Raw genomic sequence first — 24,376 nt, 5'->3', positions numbered from 1 at the left:
GGATTTCGAATTTCTGTCCTTGCAACTTGCACTACGGAGTTGGAAATGTTATCTCTGAGACTCTAGGTGGGGTCCCCAGGTTGTGACAGTGGAAGGCACTTGGACAGTAATTCTGCTGCTAGTAAAGAGTAGTGAAGAGTAAAGATATAAAGCCCTATATCCCATTTCTGGGACTTAGGAGAGTGCTGTGTTTCCATCCTTATATCAGGTACCAGTTTTCATGGATGAACCTGATACTTGTATTACCATTGCAAAAGTACTTGCTTGCCTATGTATCGTGATAATGATTGAATTTGTTATGTTTTGGAGATAATAAAAACATATTTTAAAAAAATGGATGAACCTGATGCTGTACTTTCAATAATGCCAACTATTGAAACTTCAACTGTGGTTTACTATGAGCCAACAACTGAGCTAACATCACTTGAAATGATCCCTTTACAAGACATTGTACTGTATGAGAATGAGGGTCCGATTCCCAAAGGTACTTTAGTGTAGTAAAGTTAGGACTGCAGAGTCTCTGCACTTGTGGCAGAGTCTCCATGCTCGTTGTGGAACCTCCACACTGAGAACTGCAGTGCGGAATTTGATAGAGGTTAAAAACGACTTCCTATCTCCAGGCAAGGGTGTGAATGTGGAAGATGCAAAGAGACTTGTAAAACACTAAAAGACATTCCTGACATTGGTGGACAAAAATCCAGATGGGTGAACAAAGGTATGATGATGTTTCTCTCTGGCATGGTCCAAATGGCTTTGAATCTGTAGTTGTTGTGTTAGCTTTTAAAGAATAACAAAAAAAGATTAATTTGTCAAAAGAAATGCCGTCGCCTCCACCTGCTTCAATTCCCTCCGCATCCTCAACAAGACCTTCAAGTGGATCCCGCCCAAATACAGAAAGACTGTCACCCACGCGCTCATAACCAGCAGACTGGACTACGTCAACGCCCTCTAGACCAGAATCAACAAGACCCTGCAACACAAGCTCCAAACCATACAGAACACCTCAGCCATACTCGTCCTAGCAACTCCACGACACAAGCACATGCACCAGCACCTCCAAGACATCCACTGGCTTCCCATCGAGAAGAGAGTAATCTTCCAGCTATTCACCCACGCCTACAAATACCTCCACAACATCGGACTCAAATACCTCAACAAAAGAGTCTGCTTCCAAGTACCCAAAAGGAACCTCCATTCCGCCGACCTCACCCTGGCAGAGACTCCACGCATCTGCAGAACCAGAGCGGGTGGAAGAGCCTTCTCCTACGACACAGCAAAGACATGGAACGAGCTCTCAGTCAACATCAGATGCTCCCCCACTCTGCACACCCTCAGGAAGAGCCTCAAGACCTGGCTCTTCGACTGATCCGGGGCTGCACCCCCCCCACAGCGCCTTGAGACCCTCACGGGTGAGTAGCGAGCTTTATAAACCCCTGATTGATTGCTTGATTGATTGATCAATTGATTGGTTGATTGACCGATCACTGTACCCCACATGGTGACGGGCATCTGCTCACAACAGTAGAGTCAGGGACAATAATAATACGATGTGGTGCAAATAGGGAGTATGATCATCATGCAGTTATCAGTCAGCTCATCTGAACTTGATGATATTATTTTTTTGTGGTGGGACTCTTCTGGTCTCTGGTGAAGATCTGGCCTCTGGGGGGATCCACATCTCTGGACTCCACTGTTGGCTGATATGTTGACAGCAGCAACAGAGCAGGACAATGTGCAGCCCTCAACTTCATGTTCTGAAAGGATCACTGTTAAGTGCACACTGTTGTTCTCAATATCTCTGGCATCTTCCTTGAGCTGAACAAGAGTTCTAACTATCAAGTTCAGGTTTGTGGAGTTAGGTGGCAGGGACATTCCAATCAGAATCAGTGCATTGTTTGATTAGGGGAGGCCTGAGGAGGATATTCCAAGCCCAAGGGCACACCAAGGATGTCTTTGAGAAGAACTAGGCCTACAGGGTCCCTTATACTCTTGCCAAAAGGAAAACAATGAAGGCAACTTCAGAACAAAGGACAGGAAGCACTGGGGGACAGCTACACATATTGTTGTGGACTTTCGTACCTAGAACTCATGTTTATTAAAATGATTTTATCAATTCCTTATTGTACACACAAAAAACATATATGCAAGCTATCACTTTCTTTACTGTTCAGTATAAAATATTGAAAACTAATAACTGTCATACTCCTGGGTATAGTGGTGGGCATACATTTACTGTGCATAGTCAGAGGCTTGCAGTCAGAGAGATAAGTATTCTGCCTTTAACCATAATGCCACTAGCATAGACATTAGGAGCTGAATAAATTAAAAAGGGCTGCCCAAAAGAAACTGGTTGTGATCATCTACATAAAGCATTGTTGCAGGGATTCTGCTTATACACAGAACTATGCAAAGAACCCCAGGACCTCAGTGAGTTGTGGTGTACCAGAAACTCACCTCAGAACCCAGAACCCAGTATCCGGCTAGCATAAGTGTCCCATTCGTTATCCGAGGTTTAGCTCGGCGATCCGAATGAAAAGACAACCCAGAACAAGCTACTCAGTGTACTCTCAGGAATGGTGGGAATCGGAAATACCTGTTCGTATATTATTCTCACATCAGTCCACAACAAGAATAAACAGAGACACGGTGAAAATAAAAAGAGTTTATTTTTATAGACCACGTGTCCTCAGATGCAGTACTTTGGCTAATACAAGCAGACAAATGATTATTATCAAAACCATCAGCATCGTTACAATACCATAGAATATAAACGGAGTGATCATGTTATAAATGACAGTGGATACTACCACCTTCCCTTTACTAAGAAGCTAATATTATTATTATGCTAATAGAAGGTCTCTTAGGCTTGAAGGGGGGACCCCATACCTCAAAGATCAGCTTAGTGAGATCACATCACAGGAGCATCAGGAGTATTCTCGCAGGAAGGCTCGTCTTCGGTCTGAATATTAAACATGATGTCTGCAATATTAAAAGCACCAACTTTCAGGTATTTGCAGCTGCCCGTGTGTTATGGCTAAATAGTGGGTCGATCAACCTAGAGTGAAAAACATGCATTGTCTAACAACCCAGACTGTTTGTCACACCATGTACAGACCAAGGTCGCTGCGCAGAGCTCAGGATGGTAACAACAGATTGCTCTCGTGTGAGGCGAAGCTCGAGTCAGCAGTTTGTTTAAGCAATAACATGTAAACGCAGTGTCGTGCGCAAAAGCAGCAAGATGGCTTTCTAACATCTAACGTGGTTATGCTAACTTAACAATGTATGTACGTATTAAGGGAGTCCTTATTACATGCCCCCTTGATCGAAGCACTACTCAGTATGCAAGAAAAGAGAGAACGCAGAGTTCAAGTGCGACAGAGCAGAACAAAGCGCATCCAATTCAAAAAGTTTCAGTTCAGGCAAAGTCCGAGAACGAAAAACCAAAAGTGGAGAGAAAAAACAAAACACCTCAAACGTGCAGCAGGGGAAAAAAAGAAAAAAACACTGCGCCGGGCAGCAGTGCAGAGGCACAAGGACTGCTCAAGACACGTAAGGAAGAACACTCAATCCATGAACGTATATGCAGCATACGTGGCCACTGCTTCCAGCAGAAAATCGTTGGCACGGCCACTGAAGGTTTCAGCCATCCAGGTAAGTAAAGAAAAGGAACATACATGTTCTCCAATCAGCGGAGCCTCTAGCACCATCACCGGGCAACCTGACAAGGCGGCTGCTGCTGCGAGAGCGCTTGCGCGTTTTTGCAGTAAAACTGCTGTTTTAAAAACGTTATATATTCTTCTTGTTTGTTTTGGTCATTTTGACCCTTTTTTAAATTGCCCCTTACCTGCACCATAAATCGTGCCCCTTCACCGCCGTTTTGGCGGGTCTGGTCTTGGGGTGGGTGCCTGGTTCGTTTTTGGCGGACATCTTGGAGTGGGGTGAGTGGATTGAGGCTTTTCCAGCTGACAGCGCTTGAATGCACATGTGACGCCTGGGAACACCTATTTAGGGCGAGTCCCTCCTGCTTTCAGCCCCTGACAAGGCGGCTGCTGCTGCGAGAGCGCTTGCGCGTTTTTGCAGTAAAACTGCTGTTTTAAAAACGTTATATATTCTTCTTGTTTGTTTTGGTCATTTTGACCCTTTTTTAAATTGCCCCTTACCTGCACCATAAATCGTGCCCCTTCACCGCCGTTTTGGCGGGTCTGGTCTTGGGGTGGGTGCCTGGTTCGTTTTTGGCGGACATCTTGGAGTGGGGTGAGTGGATTGAGGCTTTTCCAGCTGACAGCGCTTGAATGCACATGTGACGCCTGGGAACACCTATTTAGGGCGAGTCCCTCCTGCTTTCAGCCCCTGACAAGGCGGCTGCTGCTGCGAGAGCGCTTGCGCGTTTTTGCAGTAAAACTGCTGTTTTAAAAACGTTATATATTCTTCTTGTTTGTTTTGGTCATTTTGACCCTTTTTTAAATTGCCCCTTACCTGCACCATAAATCGTGCCCCTTCACCGCCGTTTTGGCGGGTCTGGTCTTGGGGTGGGTGCCTGGTTCGTTTTTGGCGGACATCTTGGAGTGGGGTGAGTGGATTGAGGCTTTTCCAGCTGACAGCGCTTGAATGCACATGTGACGCCTGGGAACACCTATTTAAGGCTCCTCCCCTAGCGCAGCGGGATCGCGCAGCGGGCGCGTCCTCGCGTGGCCGGAGTCGTGCCAGAGTCCTGCCCGTCTGCGTCCGTCCGCGCCCGGTTGCGCTGGCTTCGTGGCGATATTTACATCAGGTGCATCTCTAACCATGCTTATGTATACCAGGGAGAGTCTCCTGGCATTTAATACCTGTCTGCCTCCCTGCGCCGAAGTCCGCGGTGACCCTTTGTGTGGCCCCCATCGCTGTGCTTGTGGCGGCTGGCTACTCGAAGCCCCTTCCTGTTTGGGGTCTTGTATAGTGCAGCCTGCCATAAGCAGTAAGGTCTCTTCGCGACATCTCACCATCTGGAATTTAAACGTCAGATCGGCGGTCAAGCATTATCAGGATATTGCTGATCTTGTGGACAATGACCCCCCTGACATCTTTTGTCTGACAGAGACATGGCTGCAAGACACCGATTCTACGGTATTGAATCTGGCGTTCCCCGTTGAGTATTCCATCTACACGCTCAACCGCTCTTCGAGAGGGGGTGGCGTCGCTCTTGCTGTTAAATCGTGCTATTCTTGCGCCTGGAGTGTGCAGAACATCACGGGCTGCGAAAGCGCCCTGTTCAAGGTTGCGGTTACTCCGCATTTTACCTTGTCAGGATTGCTGATTTACCGTCCACCTGGTAGCTCAGTGGCATTTCGAGAGGCTCTCCCTGAGGCGGTTAGTTCACTAGCAGTAGGGTCTGCCAATTTTTCTATCATTGGTGATTTGAATCTCCATTTTGACACTTTGTGTCTTTCTTCTGTGGGAGGGATGGTGGCGGACCTTGAGGCCCTTCAATTGTTCCAGCTGGTCTCGGACCCCACTCATAGTGGTGGCCACACTCTGGACCCCTTTTTTTCTAACTTAGAAGGGGTTACAGTGGCCCCCCCCCTCCCCCTGACCTGGTCAGACCACTCACTCGTGACCATTCACTGTAGTCTTGATGAAGCCCCACTTAAGGTGCCACTGCGAGCCATGCCCAGACGGCGCTGGAGCAAATTAAAGGCGGAAGATCTCCACCGCCTTCTTACTGACGACCCGCTGGGTGCAGTGGAGAACGTGGAGTCTGGTTATGACCATTTCTGCGGATGGGTAACCAGGGCCCTCGACTCCCTTATCCCGATGGTTTCCAGTAAGTGTGGCTCCCGCGCCCCCAGTCCCTGGTATGATGGCAATCTGAGGGCTCTGAAAAGTGTCTGCAGACGTACAGAGAGAGACTGGAGGAAGAGGTATGACAGCAGCAAAAAAACCCTGTATATGGCTGCGGTCAAGTCTTATCACCGCGCGGTTTGTAGAACCCGGGCTGAATACTACGCTCTGGAGTTTCGCAATAGTGGGAATCCTGTTAAAACCATCTTTAAGGCCCTTAAAGACCTTGTGGCAAGGAAGCCGGCCGGTAACTCCATCAGCTCCAATACTCATTGTGAAGCGCTGGCGGCTTTCTTCCTGGAGAAGGTCCAGACCATATATAGGGCCTTCCCCTCCTCCACTGCACAAACCAGTATGGGGCCTCCCATCCGGTTGGATCAGGTGGTGCTAGACTCTCTCCCCTCTCTCTCTTTGGAGTCTTACACGGCCTTGGCTCTCCGAGTTAAGTCGGGGTCGCCGGACGACCCGCTCAAGCCACCTATGTTCAGAGACCAGGTTTTTGCTCGCCCGGTTTGCGACTTAATCAACACGTCGCTATCATCAGGCCAAGTGCCTTTGAAATGGAAGCATGCGGTAGTAATGCCCATTTTGAAAAAACCATCTCTCGACCCTACAAAATCGGAGAACTACCGCCCGATTTCACTTCTCCCGTGGCCAGCCAAACTCGCGGAGGCGCATGTCAACACCGCCCTCTCTGGTCATCTGTTGCGTGCCAACATTCTGGACGACACCCAGAATGGTTTTCGGGCTGGCCACAGTACGGAGACAGCACTGTTATCTATGGTCGAGCACCTTCGGGTAGTTCTGAATGCAGGTCAAACGGCGGCGCTTGTTTTGTTAGACCTAAGCGCCGCCTTTGACACGGTCTCCCATGACATTCTCCTGCAACGTCTTGAGGAGATAGGGGTGATCGGCACTGCACACCAGTGGTTCCGTTCGTTTCTCAGGGATCGTTCCTTCTGTGTGGCGTCCCCGCCCTACCAGTCCAAATGTCATCGTCTGTCTCTTGGGGTCCCACAGGGTTCCTCACTGAGCCCCACGTTGTTTAACATCTACGTGAGGCCGCTGGCTGAGGTTGTGAAGCTCTGTGGTATGACCATGGTGTCGTACGCAGATGACACCCAGCTAGCGGTCACGATCAGCGGGGACTCGGGGGTGGATGCCCCAAGATTCAGAGAAGGACTCAGGGCGGTGGCTGGTTGGATGACGTCCAACTGTCTCCAACTAAACGCCAAAAAAACGGAGGTGATGATCTTTGGGAAGCGGACGGACCTATGGGGAGATACTTGGTGGCCCTCTGAGTTGGGGCCGACCCCCACTCCGGTTGCGGAGATCAAAAACCTTGGTGTTTGGCTGGACCCTTCCCTCAACTTCGTTGGCCACACCAAAAGGACGGCGGCTTGCTGCTTCGGCATCCTGCGCAATCTGCGCCCTGCCCTTAAATACTTCGATGCCGCAACTCGTCAATTGGTGGTGCAAGCAACGGTTTTGGCACGGCTGGACTATGCCAGCTCCCTTTTTATAGGATTAAACCAGGCTGAGTTAACCCGACTTCAAAGAGTGCAGAACGCTGCGGCCAGAGCGATCATAGGTCTTCCTAGGTTTTGCTCGGCCGGTCAATCTTTGCGAGCCTTGCATTGGTTACCCGTTAGGCAGCGGATCCACTTTAAAGTTTTGTGCCTTTCCTTCAAAATTCTGAAGGGCCTATCACTTCCCTTACTGCACCAACTCTTGCGCCCTTACATCCCGGGCCGCACTCTGCGCTCGCTAGACCAAGAATTAGCGGTAGCCCCTCGGTTCAAACTCAGTCGGGTGGGGGGTCGCTCTTTTAAGGTGCGGGCAGCCGCACTCTGGAACGCTCTCCCTTTGAAACTCCGGACCTTTGGTGACCTGCTCTCCTTCCGCAAGGCCGCTAAAACTCATTTATTTTCTGAGCTTTGTTAAATCCTGCACTCCCCAATTTCTTAATAATTATTTCTGTTCCCCAGTTGTGTTGTGTTCGCCACCTTGTCGGTGCGCCGGGACGCTCCTTCGCTGGAGCAGCCGTGCGCAATACAAATAGCACTAACATAACATAACATAACCAGCATGTACTTCCAAATAACTCCTATCCAAGAAGTCATATGCCGCCCTTTCGATGTCCCAATTACCCAGGATTCCATGCGCCGCACCACAGGCCATAATCCGAACACCAGAACAGGCACACTCGTGAGACACTAAGGGCCTCATCAGTCGATCATAATCCGGGTCCGGAGACACCGTGTTGGTTAAGCACAAATCCAGAGGCCATTCAAAGGGACAATCTAGGCAGTGAAAGACAGGTTGCACACAGGTGAAGTAGGAATACCGGAAGGATAATCCATATGCCAGGCTCAAAGTCGCTAATGGCAGGACGCCATAGTATTCAAGCATCCTGTCACGAAGAAGCAGCAGACGGGCCAGGCTGTCGTGTGGCACAGAAAGAGCAGCCATTCCGTAGTATGAAAAGTAAAAGTAGCACACCTGCCACTAGCGCCAGAATCAACGGGACACCTCCAAAGACGCTTGAGAAAATAGAATGAAAAAATGCCGGAATCACACCAAAAATAGTTTGGAAGGAGGTCACGAGGCCTGAGCCCACAAGCTTAAAAAAATGAGCCAGGCCTGTTGTGGACGAGGCATTGAAAATTGTTTGGATCAAAGCTCCAAAATGGAGGGGGAGGTCAGTATTCAAAAGCGACTGCACCTCAGTGCACGTATTTGCCACGTGAAGGACAAATGTTTCTCGGGAGGAAGTCAATGGCACCTCCTTTTGGGACAATAGAGCTCTTATTCTGCTCATCTTGTTGAACTCTGCTTTCAAGGTCGGAATCGAAGGCCAGATGGAAACATCCAGCCGCCCATGCGGGGGAGGAAATAGAACATTCTTGCAGCAGACTACTCTCTGCGATACAGTTACTATGTATGGGATTCCCACTAACATCCCGCAGCAAGCTTCATTATTCAAAATCAAATAACTACCGTTTGCAAGCAGTGTGAACGACGGTGTAATCACGGGGACCGGGATACCTCTGAGGATGCAGGCCAAATTCGGGGCGTGTACATTGCAAGCACCGTGCAACTGAATGTGCCTACACACTACAGAATGATCAGGTGACGTGGTACATTCCTCACCTTTCAAATAAACCTCAGTACCGTCTCTAGTACATCTATACGTAAAAGGGAGGGACCAAACCTCATGTATGAAAGCGGTACCCAGCTGTTCATATCTACCCAGAGCATAATGTTTCATACAAGATGTAACTTAAAAAGCGCGAACGGGAGAGTTATCAACCCATGTAATAACCACACGGCTGAATCCAATTCCGCCACTGAGAAAGGTAACGGCTCCAATTTTTCAATATGTAACAATGAATATGTAGCATCTTTCATGGACATGAACTGCTGCTTCACAGTAAGGTTAAAGGGAAGGAATAATGATGTCGTATTCAGATAGTCCCAGGGGACCTTTCCTGCCTTTAACGTTTGTAAAGTCCATGCAAACTGCATAACAGAACGTAACTGGTTTTGACCATGGTACAATACAGACATATCATCATGTACAATATCAACAATAGAAGAAACAATATTATCTAACGTATAAATTCTAGAAGAGAGAGTGTTGATGCTATTATCAATAACTGCTAATACCTTTTTCATATTTGCTTGATCAATAGCTCGCAGTCTGGAAGCCGCCTCAACTTGCGACAATTTCCACACTTCGTTGTAAATAGCATACGCCCACCTTTTGGATCTGCCACCCACAGGACCTTTAACAAAATCATTCAAATCTATTTTGTCATGTAATCTTGATAAATGAACTTTGACAGATGCCAAGGTGGAATGTCGCAGCCAGGACTGACATAATTTCCCCACAGAGTAGGTAGTCACTGTATGAGAGGACTCAAACCGAGGGTCCACGCGCTGCTGCGAATACTCCGGTGCCAGGCCCAGAAAACGACGTTGACAGGCATCGGAACTGCTTTGCCAAATTAACCATCCCTCACCACTAAATTTCGAAATATTGAAAGATGTATTAAAAACCAATGACTGCAAAGCAGGAAGGGACAGATCTGTGTGGTTATCCCAATTTGGTTAAGCGCCCAGATCTGGCATGGAAGGTGAATTTAGTTTTTTAGAAGTGGCCAATCCGAAACAGGTGGTCTGGAAGATGGTTGAATTTAAAAACAACATATGATTCGGTACAAGACAGGCCTGATGTAAAGCCTCAGTTCCCTGAACCTGCCACGGTTTGGAACCCCAAACCGACTTAAGATCAATAGTAGCCTTCCATAAATCATAACCTTTGATTGACAACTCATCCATAAAGGACTTAGAATAGAGTAATTTGGTGTGTGTCAGTCTAACCTTCGAGGCCGACTCAGGCATAACTTTAAAATAAAAGGATGCCGGGTCAGAAACACTGAAATCAGAAAAATAAGTATATTTATCAACTAATGTAGGTGAACTGCCGAAAGAGGGGGTGGGACAGTGTTCCCATTGAGTAAAATTTACAAAATTTTTAAATGTATTCGCTTTGTGCAGGAAGTGATTGCCATAATGCTGAAAACAATACTGTTCCGCATAGTTAGCCGCATTTTCATATAAATCTTCAGCATCAAAAGCGGCATAATATTTTAAATCAGAAAACAGTGCTTCAATGGCATGAACATCCCAATCATCAGAACGTATGTTCTGCTTAACCACATCACCCATAGAAACACGAAATACATTAGGTACATTGATGACCTCTGTAGGCCCATGAATTTGGAATTTGACAGCATCCCACGCAATTCCATCCAAAACGGGCCAAGCAGTAATGTTCACAAAAGTCTGGTCCCTTTTCATGATGTGGGACGAGGAGTGGGGGGCCAAAGTTCCATTGATAAGTCTAATTGTTGATCTCTCTTGGAGATAGTGGCCATCCACCAGAAGGAAAAACACTATTACAAATCCAATGGACATAAACAAAAAAATACCGAAAAGCAAGAGCCAGACGTATGTCCAAGGGGCAACCAAAAAATGTTTTTTAAACCAACTTGCAAAAACAGCAACGTTCGAAGGGGGAGGGGAGGGCAATGAGTTAGTGTCAAAGGAGTAACGGGACCGGTCAAGCGCCGTAGATTGCAAAACAGGCGAGTGACCATTTGTAGGATAAGCATACTCAGTCTCGTCGGGCAGACCACCAGCCGGCGGTCTCAACAATGGATCAGTAACTGACTGCATCTCGATGGCAACATCAGACAAGGCGTTAGAAGCAGGAACCAACATTGAATTTCTTTGCATCGTCTGGCATGAAACTGCTGGAGTCAGACTAAGAAGTATCGGCCACTCGCTGAAGTTTGACATTGTCAATAGAGATGTACTTGTTTTCTTTTCGACCAGGAAGTGGAGGTAAAATGACTGTTCTTGTACCCTGCACTCCAAGCACCGGGACTGGTGCACGATAAGAGGGGCCGAACTCCTTCTTGTTCTCCACCTTCTCACGGACCAGGTCTCCAACTCGGGGTAGCCAGCCGACTACCGGAATCTGAACTTCAGCTCCAGACGTGGAGGGCAAGTGTTCCTTCGAAAGAGTGTCTCTGGCTTCTTGTAGGGTCTGCAAAACAGCACAGTGATCATCTACGTCAAAGGGTGCGGTTGACGCCGCCAAGTCTAGACCATCAAGGTCTGGAACAAACATTCTGACTCCGAAAAGCATCATGTACGGGGTCCGCCCACCCAGAGACCTTCTAGGGAGATTATTAAGTGCACGTTGGACGTTATACAAATGGGCTAGCCAGTTCCGGCCTGTGCCTAAAACACGTGCTGTCAAAGATTGCTTTAAGTCATGGTTCATTCGCTCCACCACACTATTACCCTCAGGTCGGTAGCGGGACGAAAATTTGACCTGGACCCCCAAATTTCTCATAGCCTCCTTGTAAGCCTTAGAGGCGAACGCAGGGCCCTGATCAGAATGGAAGGTACCACACGCAAAAGTTCCCACAAAGACACGCAAATCCCTGATGACAGTCCGCGAATCAGCACTCCTTTGTGGCCATACCCAAAGAAAACATGTGCACGAATCCACTGCAACCAAGATATACTTGTACGCAGTATCAGAAGAAAAAGGACCGCAGTGATCTAAATAAACACAACCAAATGGCTTATTAGATATGTACAACTGTGTTTGTGGTGGGCGCGCAACAGTGGAAGGTTTAATCTGTTGGCAAATGTCACAATCAAGAACATAAGCGCGCGCTTGTTTATATAAACCAAACCACCAGTAACATTGCTGTAACAGAGATATTGTAGCGGACACACCGGCGTGGGCTGACGCCAACCCCTCGTGCGCTGCTAGTATCAGAGCTGGTCTGCAGTCCGCGTTGGGAATAATTCTGTCACCAACGTCGTTAATCCTCACTAACGGGACGTTATCAGGACTTAAGTGATAAAAATAACGAGAAGGAAAACCTTTCGGGTAATCACTTCCCTTCTCCGTAGCAGCAATAGCTGCCAAGATGTCATAATCAATCTTACTCTTAGATCTTGTAACTGCTGCCACTAAGTACGTAGCCACTGCGGTTTTCGCTGCCTCGTCAGCCAAGCTGTTACCGACAGCATGGACACCAAGTCGTTGGTGAATAACATTCACGAGAGGAAGACGTTCTTTAAAGTCTGCCACTCGAACCCAAAGCAGTTTATGCTTAATTGTGCTACCTTTGGTATCTCGATAATCATTTTGAGACCAGAAGTGTAAATTGTCATTGTAGGACTGGACACAATAAAAGGAGTCACTCACTATAAGAGTAGTGACTCGGGGATCAGCAAACTCCAGTGCAAGCACCAGAGCGCGAAGCTCCACCAATTGCGCGGTACAATCACCCAATGACTGCGTATGCACTGCATCAGATTGGAATTCACCATTTACGAATGTACCCACGACAATTGCGCAAGCCGCTGAATAAGCATGCTTCGATCCAACCGCGGGCTGCGCCGAGCCGTCAGTGTATATGACACAATGGTATTCTTCGAGCGGGCGCAAAGACAGAGGAGCAGGATGAACGAATTCATACTGCAAGTACTCCTGAGTCTGTAAAGAGGCGTCAAAGATGTAAGGGACATCTGGTGATGTCAGAGTTGTGGCCCATTGTATCCACCGTGGATGCAAAGATTTAGAATTTGGTACACTTGCTTTCGTCACCGCCTCTAGGGCAGGATACGGTGTTACAACCAGAATCTGTTTCCCATGCGACAGTGCGCGTTCTTTAAGGATCGCCATCTGTACAGCCGTCAGAACTTTCTCGACGGTGGAAAAACGCATTTCAGCAGAGGTGTACAAGTGTGATTTATACGCAATGGGGACTGTATCGCCCTCATTGAACGTCAAGTACGTGAAACCCACCGCGCCCGGTACTATTCTTATTACCAGGTTAGTGCGGTTATCACGTGTCAATAAGTATTTTGAAGCAAGAAGATCAGCCTGCAAAGACTGAAGAATAGCAGTATGTTCTAGCTGCCAGCTAGACTTCGAAAAAGAGGGTTGTACCAAGGCGTAAAGCGGCTTGATACGCTGGGCATAATCAGGAATATACGTACGTCCGAAATTCAGAAAGCCCAGCAGAGATTGTAATTTTTTCAGTGTTGTAGGAGCACGCAAGCATGCGCACTTCTCCAGAAAGTGGGGAGCTAATCCCTTACCTTCATTGTTTAGCTCGTAGCCCAAAAACAACACTGTATATTCCGCGATGTGAGACTTCGCAAAATTAAATTTGTAGCCATAGCCCGCAAAACTCACTATAATATTGTCGACTCGAGACAGATGAGGCATCAGCTCATCATCCGTGAGATAGATATCGTCAACATAGGAGTATGCGTCGGGGTCTATCCTCTCTAAGAGAGAGACCACGCGAGCGGAAATGACGCCAGGGCTGTTTTTGTAGCCCATGGCTAATCTTGTAAACTGTTTTTGTTTACCGCCCGATGTAAACGCCGTCCACTGGCTACTCAGTGTGGACAGGTTATGGCTAAAAAAGCCATTGGAAATGTCAAGTGTCGTTTTAAATCTTTTACGCACGAGACTGTCGACAAGAGCCGAGCTGTGTGTATTTTGCACCGCGCAGGTCCGGCAATGAGAATTTAGGTGCCGGTAATCCAAAACTAAACGGTACGAGCCGTCAGGCTTCGTTACAGTGAATAAAGGGTTATTCATAGGGGACACACATGTTTCAATGACACCCTGATATTCCAATTGTTCAAGGATCGCCGCGACGTGTGGTCTAGCTTCACGACGCATGGGATATTGGGGTTGAGGCTGGGGCATAGACCGCAATGGAATCTCATGGCAGGGGGACAACCGGTCCCATCCCACCTGAGTACGATACACTGCCGGCGCAAGCGCCAGCGCCCACTCCTCAGCGTACACTTCAGCCTGGTCCTTAGGCACTGTGTGCGCAAAGGACGGGAGGATTACCTCCTCCCCTCTAGGAGCCTCTAAAATGAAAGCTGGGGGCCAATCCGCCTCCGCTAGGAGAATATCATAGGTGGTAGTCAGATTATCCCAAAAAATCCCTTTTATTGTACGTTGTATGTCACCCTCAATTAATAAGACTATTTCATAAAGTCTGTCAGGGAGAGCCACTCTGGTGTCAGCTGTTTCAACAGTAACCAATACATCAGTTGCTGTTGCCGCCAGAAATGGACGCAGAGCTTGACGGACTATGGTAATTTCCGCTGCGCTGTCCAGTAGCGTCAGCGCCCACGTCCGGTTCCGAAGCTGTGTCCGCACTATCTGAGGCATACCTTGCCGTCAGAGCAGCCACTTTCTTCTTCTGAAACGGGGGTCTTTGTCGTGCAAATTCGTCCTGCTTGCCTTTCCCTTCAGTCTGTCGGGGCTGGTCACGGGTTTGTGCAGCACCCCTACCTTTGCCACCGCCTCCGCCACCGGACTGTGAAGCCGATGTTTCCTGTGAAGAACGAGGAGAACGTTGTTCAGTAACCTGAAACCTATCAGGAGACTTAATAGTAGCACGATCACGCAGATCATAAGTGCGTTCACTACTTGACTGAACGGGAGAGGCAGGCCGAGAGCCCTGTTTCTGCTGCTGCTTTCCCTGTTGTTTTGACCGCCAATTCTGTTTTGGAAAGGTTGGACGGTCATCCTTACCAGAGGTTTCTGCCTTACCCTGCTGCTTAATTTCGGGAGTTTTGATCACAGGTTTAACCCCTAACGAGCTACGACCCAAATCTCTGTACGCAGACGAGATTATTTTTGCAAATTCCCGCGGCTTATCCTCATCAGCAACTTTCTTCAGTTCATTACGGACCTGGAACTGCATAGCATCACCCTTAAGGTTACACATCATCATGGAAGCCACCAGGTCAAACTGTCCGAGGAGCCGCATCCCTAATTCTACCGCAGACTCCGCCCCGTGGTTATCCTGAACACGCTTAATAACGGAGGGTAGTACCGACATAGACGGAGTGCCAAAGCACTGCGAGTACGTCGCTGCAAAGACTTTGCCCCAGTTTACACAATCATCAATGTCGGGGACCAAGTCTTTAGGCAAACTAATGGTAAGGATCCTGTGTTTCTCCACAGGAGTTGTATTCGGGTAAACCGCTTCTATTTGGTCAAATTTTTCAGCAAGCCAAAAAGGGAAATCATCCCGAGTTTGGGGGCGCTTGCCCATAACAGAATTAACCATAACAGGACTAATGACCACCTTGTGGTGGTCACTAGGCTGTCCCACAACAGCAGGTGCCCCCGCCTGCACATTGCGCGACACGTACTGTACCAACGCCCTATACACTGTAATAAGGGCTGTGTGTAGTACACGCAACTCAGCCACCGTCACTGTGAGGTAACGGGGATGAGGCGTAAATCCGGCTAGTACCGGCCAAGTGGCCCCTTCAATTGACAAAGGGCCCATTCTCGGCGGTATAACCACATGGGGAAGGGCGCCATTAAACCAAATAAGATGCTGCCAAGCAGATATCGGTATTTCCTGTGTCCTATACGGTGTATAGTTCGCTGGCACGGCAGTGGCAGTGTTAGAGTGAAAGGTATTATCGTCCCCACTCACCGCCGGAATCGTCACCCAAGAGTAGAATAACTCAAAAGGATGAGCCGCATCCGCTCCTACAACAAAGATGACGTCCATACCAGTGTCCGGCACCCCATACTGCGTCAAATGACGTTTCAGAGCTGCACGGCTATGCGCCGCAATATCTACCGCCATAAGGACAAGCTACACTCAAAGTAATCAGTAGCACAAGGGTTCAATAACCTTTTTAATGATCAAGCTTGAAGAAACCTATATCAACAGAAATAGGTAGGTTTAAATCCGTCAGACTTGTTATCCGGAAACAAGAATGAGGGTGTTGTGGACTAATATAAGCACTACTAAGGCATTACAACTCATAGACCAAACGTTAGGTGCGCCATGTTGCAGGGATTCTGCTTATACACAGAACTATGCGAAGAACCCCAGGACCTCAGTGAGTTGTGGTGTACCAGAAACTCACCTCAGAACCCAGAACCCAGTATCCGGCTAGCATAAGTGTCCCATTCGTTATCCGAGGTTTAGCTCGGCGATCCCAATGAAAAGACAACCCAGAACAAGCTACTCAGTGTACTCTCAGGAATGGTGGGAATCGGAAATACCTGTTCATATATTATTCTCACATCAGTCCACAACAAGAATAAACAGAGACACGGTGAAAATAAAAAGAGTTTATTTTTATAGACCACGTGTCCTCAGATGCAGTACTTTGGCTAATACAAGCAGACAAATGATTATTATCAAAACCATCAGCATCGTTACAATACCATAGAATATAAACGGAGTGATCATGTTATAAATGACAGTGGATACTACCACCTTCCCTTTACTAAGAAGCTAATATTATTATTATGCTAATAGAAGGTCTCTTAGGCTTGAAGGGGGGACCCCATACCTCAAAGATCAGCTTAGTGAGATCACATCACAGGAGCATCAGGAGTCTTCTCGCAGGAAGGCTCGTCTTCGGTCTGAATATTAAACATGATGTCTGCAATATTAAAAGCACCAACTTTCAGGTATTTGCAGCTGCCCGTGTGTTATGTCTAAATAGTGGGTCGATCAACCTAGAGTGAAAAACATGCATTGTCTAACAACCCAGACTGTTTGTCACACCATGTACAGACCAAGGTCGCTGCGCAGAGCTCAGGATGGTAACAACAGATTGCTCTCGCGTGAGGCGAAGCTCGAGTCAGCAGTTTGTTTAAGCAATAACATGTAAACGCAGTGTCGTGCGCAAAAGCAGCAAGATGGCTTTCTAACATCTAACGTGGTTATGCTAACTTAACAATGTATGTACGTATTAAGGGAGTCCTTACTACAGCATCTGCTTTCCTAATGTTTGAGACAACCAGGAACTGAAATGTGTGAATCTACTTACTGGGGAAGACCATTTTCATGAAAGGAAGAGCGACTGCTATCCATAAGTCATTACTTATCTAAAGAATGGTAAGGAAGTAACGACTAGCTAAAGGAAAATGCATCCAAGCATATACTGACTGTTGTGTTGCATATCACAGGCATGTGTTGCAGCTAGAAGGTGTGGTGCTTGTTCGTTCTCAGTGTGGCAAGTGCTGGGCACTTGCAGCAAATATTTATACTTAACAACATGTTTTTATTATAGGTAAAACTAAGTTTAGACCACCCAGAAGTGCCAAACAGGCTAGTGCGCAGGTGCAATAATAAAGAAGGAAAATTGATTGAGGCCTGAAAATAAAAATTAGTGACAAGAATTTTTTTGGGGTCATAGAATACTCTGATTTGTCTTAATAAGGTATCAAAAATATGGAACCCTCTACCAAACAAGATAAAAACGACCACCTGAAGATCAATAATGAAGTCAAACCTTGACTTTTCCCTCACTAAAGATGGAGAACCAAAGTAGGCTCGGAGCTATAGAATTGAGCAACGTCTTAGATCAGATGCAAGAAAGACACAAGAATGACCAAACTAATGCATTGTTGATGGCTAATTGTAATAAGTGCATGCCACAGTCCAGATATAGATTTCTCCCAGATTGTCCAGGTATGGTATTCATTCTGGTTGCTTCTACCCAGTGCAGCCATAGAGATATCGTTCTGCCCCCTTGGTTAATACCATTGGCTATTATGGCCTGCAAACCTGTAACCAATATACGGCATGAGATGCAACTCTACCTTCATATAGTAGCTCCTCATCACTCATAAACTATATTACTAAGTGGACATACATCCAATACATTAAGATATCTACCATTTGTTACACCAGTTCAACACTTCAGAGCATCTCTAAACTTTCTTCTTACAATAAAGGACTGCAGAATTCCACAGAGTTATATAACAACTCAGCAAAACTCTGCAGAGTTCTGCCAAAACGGTGGAAAATATGCACGTTGCGCTGCTCGCACTGCAATTTAGCGCCAGTAGTGCAAGCAACACTGGAAGATCAGCTAAAATAGCACCAGGGTACAGAGCCATTTGAGATGCTTTTTCTGCTGCTCGAGTACAAAATCTACTGAGGTGGCAGCAAATGTACTCAAGAAGCAGCCCCTTGACTGTGACTACTCGTGAACGCCAGGGTTAGAAAATCTCACCCACATTTCTGGAGCCTCACAGGGAAAAATTTCACCATGCGGTGAATGGCGGAATTTCGATGAAACTTCAAATTTCCTTCAATTTTGTATGCAGACTGAAACATTTCTCCCACCCATAAAAAATGCATTCTACCATGAATCTTTTTGGAAAAATTAAACAAGCTCCAAACCGCATTTTGGTTAGGGCACGCACATGAGAAGTCACTAAAAGCTGAATGAGCATCAAGGGCTCCTGTTTTCCAGTAAGACAAATGGTGAAGGAGGAGGTGGTGAGGCACTGTTCAAATAACAAGCATTGGCAAAGTCAGTAGTTCCGGATTTTAATGTGCCAACACATGCAGCTAAATCTCATTAAAGCCACACTAGAAATGAAAGGTGGACTGTATTAAAAACTCCCTTACATTTAATACAGAACTGTTTTGCCTGTATTTCAAGTTAAAAGAGCTGCATTTTGAATGTGATATCCATCACCTTTGTGAAGGAGTAACACATCTGCATCCAAGTCAGGCCTGAAGTCTCAAGCTGATGGTTGAAAACGGCTAGATGAAGATAGCCAATGGTATGGTTGACAGCTGAGCTGTCAAAATCCAGATCTCAAAAAAAACATCTTGCATGGTTTCAGTAGACACTAGCAACAACTGATGGACAAATAAAAACTGCAATGTAGTTTTAAGAGAAGCTTTTTTGTGACAGAAAGATTTGTCTTATTTGCAGTTGTAACTACAGTCTTAATAACACATACACACAGTTCAAACTAGTGACAGGGCTCAGACTTCATATAGAATGGTGACACAGATAGTAACAGAGCAAATATACCCAGGTTCAGCAAGTCAAAAATAGCTACTGAGATTTATATTTGGGAAAACAAATACAATGGCCATGATTGGGAACCAGAGGGAATGGCTATTTTATGTAGTGAAGCATGTACATCCGAAATATGAGATTATTAAGAAAGTGATTTACAGTCAAAATAATATTCATAATAGTTTCAAGAATTCTGCAACAAAGACACAAATTTTAGTACTTGCAAAAAAATATGAATCGACCAATAATCTTTTTTAAAGCATCTTTCATCCTTTGATTTCTCAGGCTATAGATGAAAGGATTCAGCATGGGGGTGATAATGGTATACACCACAGTCACTGCCTTGTCCTTCTCCAATGAGTAGCTGGAAGTAGGCCGAAAATAGATGAAAGCAATTGTCCCATAGTACAAGGTGACCACAATGAGATGGGAAGAGCAGGTGCTGAAGGCCTTATCTCTTGTGAGGATTCTTATCACAGTTAAGATGATACGAGTGTACGAGATTACAATAGAGGAAACAGAGAAGAGGATTATCATCAGGGCCTCTGTGAAAAGCAAGAGCTCGTTTATGCTCGTGTCTGAGCATGAGAGCTTCAGCAGAGGTGGGAGGTCACAGAAAAAGCTCTGGATCAGATTGGAAGCACAAAATGATAGCCTGGAAGTCAAAATGCTGTGCAGCAAAGAATGTAGAAGTCCTACTACCCAGGACCCGGCCAGCAGCTCCATGCAGAACTTCTTGTCCATCACCATGAAGTAATGCAAAGGCTTGCAGATGGCAACATACCGGTCAGAGGCCATTGCCCCAAGTAGAAGGAAGTTAGCATTCCCTATGACTATAAAGAAGAACAACTGTGTAACACAACCTGAGAAGGAGATGGTCCTTTTCTGTGAGAGGATGTTAAACAGAAGCTGGGGCACTATGGATGTTGTCATGCAGATGTCCACCAGCGACAGGTTCCAGATGAAGAAGTACATTGGTGTATAAAGATGAGGGTCAGCAGCAATAGTAGCCATGATGGTGCTGTTGCTTATCAGTGCCACTGAGTACATTATAAAGAACACTGAAAAGAGAGCCGTCTGTTGAGCTGGATTGTCTGATAGGCCCAGTAGGATAAAAGTCATCACACTTGTCTGGTTCTTAATTTCCATTTTTTTCACCACCTATCTGCAAGGTAAAAACTGAACAGGGATCTTAAAGCAGCATAATAAAGAAGTATAAACATTGACAGATAGTCTATATGCATACACACACACAAACACACACCTACCCACACACACACAAAGGAGAACTGTGCCACTATGTGAAGATTAAACATAGGCACAGAGTAACAGGAAAATATCTTTCTTGGGGCTGGGGAACAGAACTCCGCATGGTGCAGCTTCAGCCAAAGTCTTAGGCAACAATATAAGACACCGAAACTCCAAGTAAACAATATAACATTGGTTTGCGCAGGCAGAGCCCACAACTGTGTGTTAGAGTTGAAGCAGAAAGGTTAAATAGAAAGCAACATGAAAACAATCTTTTGAATGGCTTATTCATGCAGTTCAAAGTCCATTAATGGAATTAGCATTGAAATGCTCAATATGGGGGGGTCAATGGGATTTTTATGGTCCCCTTGTTGAGCATTTCAATATCCCTGACAGATCCATGAAAAAAGGGATACAGGTATCTGTTTGCAGATTTTGAATCTTTAACTTCCCCTGGCTATTTTTCACCAAGAGCTCCCTTGAATACGGTCGAGCCCACTCTAACTTATAGGGGTCAGGGTGACCCGATGATGAAGCATGACACCACTAGGGTGTGTAAGGGTAATATAAACAAAAGGAAGTGTTTCCTTCCCCACTCCCTAGTGGGTAATAACTAATTGCTTCATATAGGATCTTCCCATATCTAACCATCCATGGTTAAGTGTAAGAACTAGTGAACATCGTTCACTGGATTGTGGGTTACTTTTTGTGGAATAGCTGTTAAACTCTGACCATGCACATTTTGTACATGCTCACCCTATGCCTTTCCTGCAATGAACTCTGCAAACTGCCATTTATTTGGATATACTTCACTTTTCAGAGGTCCGTCCAATCACACAGAATGGGTGCCCACACCCTATCCTCTTATGGTATATATTTAGAGCATCTGCACCTCGTTATTTTTAGTATTTCACTGAGTCAGATCAATGGTGGATGTATATATAGAGGCAATACACAAATGGTGGTCTCCCTGCATGCTCTCCTTTGGACAAGGTGGCCATGAGATCCTACATGTTCCAATTGCTCAGGACCCCCTCCCTGAAACTTGTATTACTTGTTGGTTCGAGGGATGTTTCACTAGACTTTCTGTTGCTCCAAGGAGGTTTCCTTGCTCAGTGTACTTCCCATGTCCCCCTTTTCCCGTGTTGCTGGCCATCACATGGCAAACATGCCTGTTTCTGCATCATCAGTATGACTTGGTCACACATTCGAAACATGACCAGTTGTGGGTGGCCTGACCTGAGACTACCTACACCAGTAGCCAGTGAAAAGCAAAGTGCGAGAAACCAGGCTTTTTGCAGTGTGCCCCCTTTTTTGCCCCAATATTTGACTACTAGAGGCTGGCTTTCCTGACTCTGAATATGCCCTGGGCTCTGCTAACCAGACGCAGGGCCTGTGTTCTGATAAAAGTACATGGTAATTAGGTATAATTCAACTTGGTAAGGACATCCTAGCTGTAAATAGCTAGTATATAATAGGGCATGTGGGTTTAGAGGCATACTAGACTTAATGCACTTAAGTGTGCACTACTGTGTTACCGGCTGTTATTTTAAGGGCAGACCCGCTTTTCAGGCAGCCTTTACAATGAAACTAAATTACATTGAAATTTGGAATTAAAGCGGCTTCAAAAGTTTAAAATTACCTTATTTTTACATATGTCACCTCTAAGGTCTCCCCTATGTGCTGCAGTGAGAGGGTGCCTTGTAACTATAAGCAGGGATGTTAGAAATGGGGGTCTATAGTTGGCAGAGGTAGGTACCTTTGACCAAGTAGGACCCTTGCTTCTAGTCAGGGAAAGGGAATTACAATCCTGAATAACCCCTGCTCACCCCCTTGGTAGCTTGGCATGAGCAGACAGGCTTATCTGTAAAGCATTTGTGAACACATACAGTAATACAGTGAAAACACTACAAATGGACACTACATCAGTTTAGAAAAATAAGTAATCTTTACTAGACTTAACACAAGACCAAACAACAAAAATCTACAATATTGCAATCAAAAATAAGCCATTAAAATGGTAGAATTAGTTTAGTTCAATGTAGATGGTAAAAGCAACATGTTACTCTCAAAGTACCTTGGATGCGTCACGCAATACAAACAACATAGTCGCAGGGAAGGTAATGCGTCGGTTGCTTGCTTCAGGGGAGGTGATGCGTTGGTTCCTTACTGCAGGGCAGGGGAGGTGAAGGGTCAGATCCTTACTAGAGAGGAGGTGATGCATCGGTTTCTTACTGCGTTCCGGTTACGATGCAACAAGATGGCGCCTCAATGCGACGCGACAACCTGGATGCGATGCGTGCACCCTAGACGGCCGTGCGGTGACTCTGTGAACTCTTGAGCCGCGACAAACCCTGCGACACTCTTCTCTGGTGATGCGCCGGCGACCTCTGCGGCGGTGACACGATTCTCTGGTGATGCGACACGCTTCATCAATGATGCGACGGCGAACAGCTACGGCGGCGACACGCTTCTTCGGCGATGCGACGGCAACTGCTGCAGCGGCGACACACTTCTTACTCATTGCGTCGCGCTTCCAGCTACCAGTGACACTCAACCTTCAGAGGTCCCAAAACAACAGCAGGCACCTCACTGCAGCTAGAATTCCCAGAAACGAAATTCAGGGCAGCTGGTGGTGAAGTCTTTGTGTCCCTGAGACTTCAGAACAGGAGGCAAGCAAAGCTTCAAACCCTTGGAGATCTTCCTCAAGTTAGTAAAAGTACACACAAAGTTTCTTTCCTTGGCAATAAAGTAACCACTGCAGGCCAATCCCAAACAGCAAACAGCACAGGGGCAGTCTCCTACTTCAGCTTCCTTGGTTCTTCTCCTTGGCAAAGGTCAGTCTTGATTCCCAGAAGTTATCTAAAGTTCTGGGTCCCAATATTTATACTGCTAAATCCTTTCTCCTCTGAAGGCAGAGGGTGTCTGTGTCCAGCAAAAACCAGTTTTGTCTCCCCTGGTGCAGCCTCCTGGCAGGAGGTGGAGACAGCACTGTTGAAAGCAGACCTGGCACAGGTAGCTGAAAGGAAATATCCTCCCCCTACTCTCTATTCTATGAAGGCTCAGGTGAGTGAAAGAAAATCTCCTCCCCCTACTCTGTATTCAATGCTTGTCCTATTCAGCCCAGCCCTGACCTATCAGACTGCTGGAGCCAAGGCCCTCTCCAGGCCTCTGTCACTCACAAATCAGACATGGAATACACAAACCTAGCAGAAGCATGCTGGATGGTTAGTCAAGAATATACCTACTTTCTGAAAGTGGTATTTTCAATTACAGAATGTAAAAATCACCCACACTAAAAGATGTATTTTAACATTCTGAGTTCAGGCATACTAAACTTCATTTTCCCATCTTGTTCCTAGGGTCAATTAGGATTATACGATGTTATAATCAAACTGCTCATTCTGGCCTATGGGAACAGATAGCCTTGCAATAGCGAAAAACAAAATTGGCTGTAATTCACTATCAGGACCTGCCACACACTTCAGGGCATGTCCTATATTTTACATACAATGCACCCTGCCCTTGGGCCTACCTTAGGGGTGACTAATATGTAGAAAAGGGAATGTTTAGGGACTGGCAAGTGGGTGTACTTGCCAAGTCGACATGGCAGTACCAGACTACACACAGGCTCTGCAATGGCAAGCCTGAGTCACATTTTACAGGCTGCTTCTGTGGGTGGTACAATCAGTGCTGCAAGCCCACCAGCAGCATTTGATTTACAGGCCCTGTGCACACATGGTGCACTGTACAAGGGTCTGACAAGTAAATCAAATAAGCCAATCATGGAGTCACTAATCCAATACAACACTTTACAATAGGGAGCACTTGCACTTTGACACTGAATAGCCGTGGCAAAGTGCCCAAAGCATATAGA

General features: G+C 46.3%; 1 protein-coding gene across 1 annotated transcript; it reads right to left on the bottom strand.

Annotated features, from left to right (window-relative positions):
- Positions 1-19,464: 19,464 nt before the first annotated feature.
- On the bottom strand, positions 19,465-20,406 carry LOC146796970 (olfactory receptor 1L6-like). The gene has a single exon (XM_085631474.1). The coding sequence runs from the start codon at positions 20,398-20,400 to the stop codon at positions 19,465-19,467; it is 936 nt and encodes a 311-aa protein (XP_085487600.1). The 5' UTR covers positions 20,401-20,406.
- Between the last annotated feature and the right edge of the window lie 3,970 nt (positions 20,407-24,376).

Source organism: Triturus cristatus, chromosome 10 (genome assembly GCF_964204655.1).
Source record: "Triturus cristatus chromosome 10, aTriCri1.1, whole genome shotgun sequence".
Classification (NCBI taxonomy): domain Eukaryota; kingdom Metazoa; phylum Chordata; class Amphibia; order Caudata; family Salamandridae; genus Triturus; species Triturus cristatus.
This window is presented reverse-complemented; position numbering and strand designations above follow the sequence as displayed.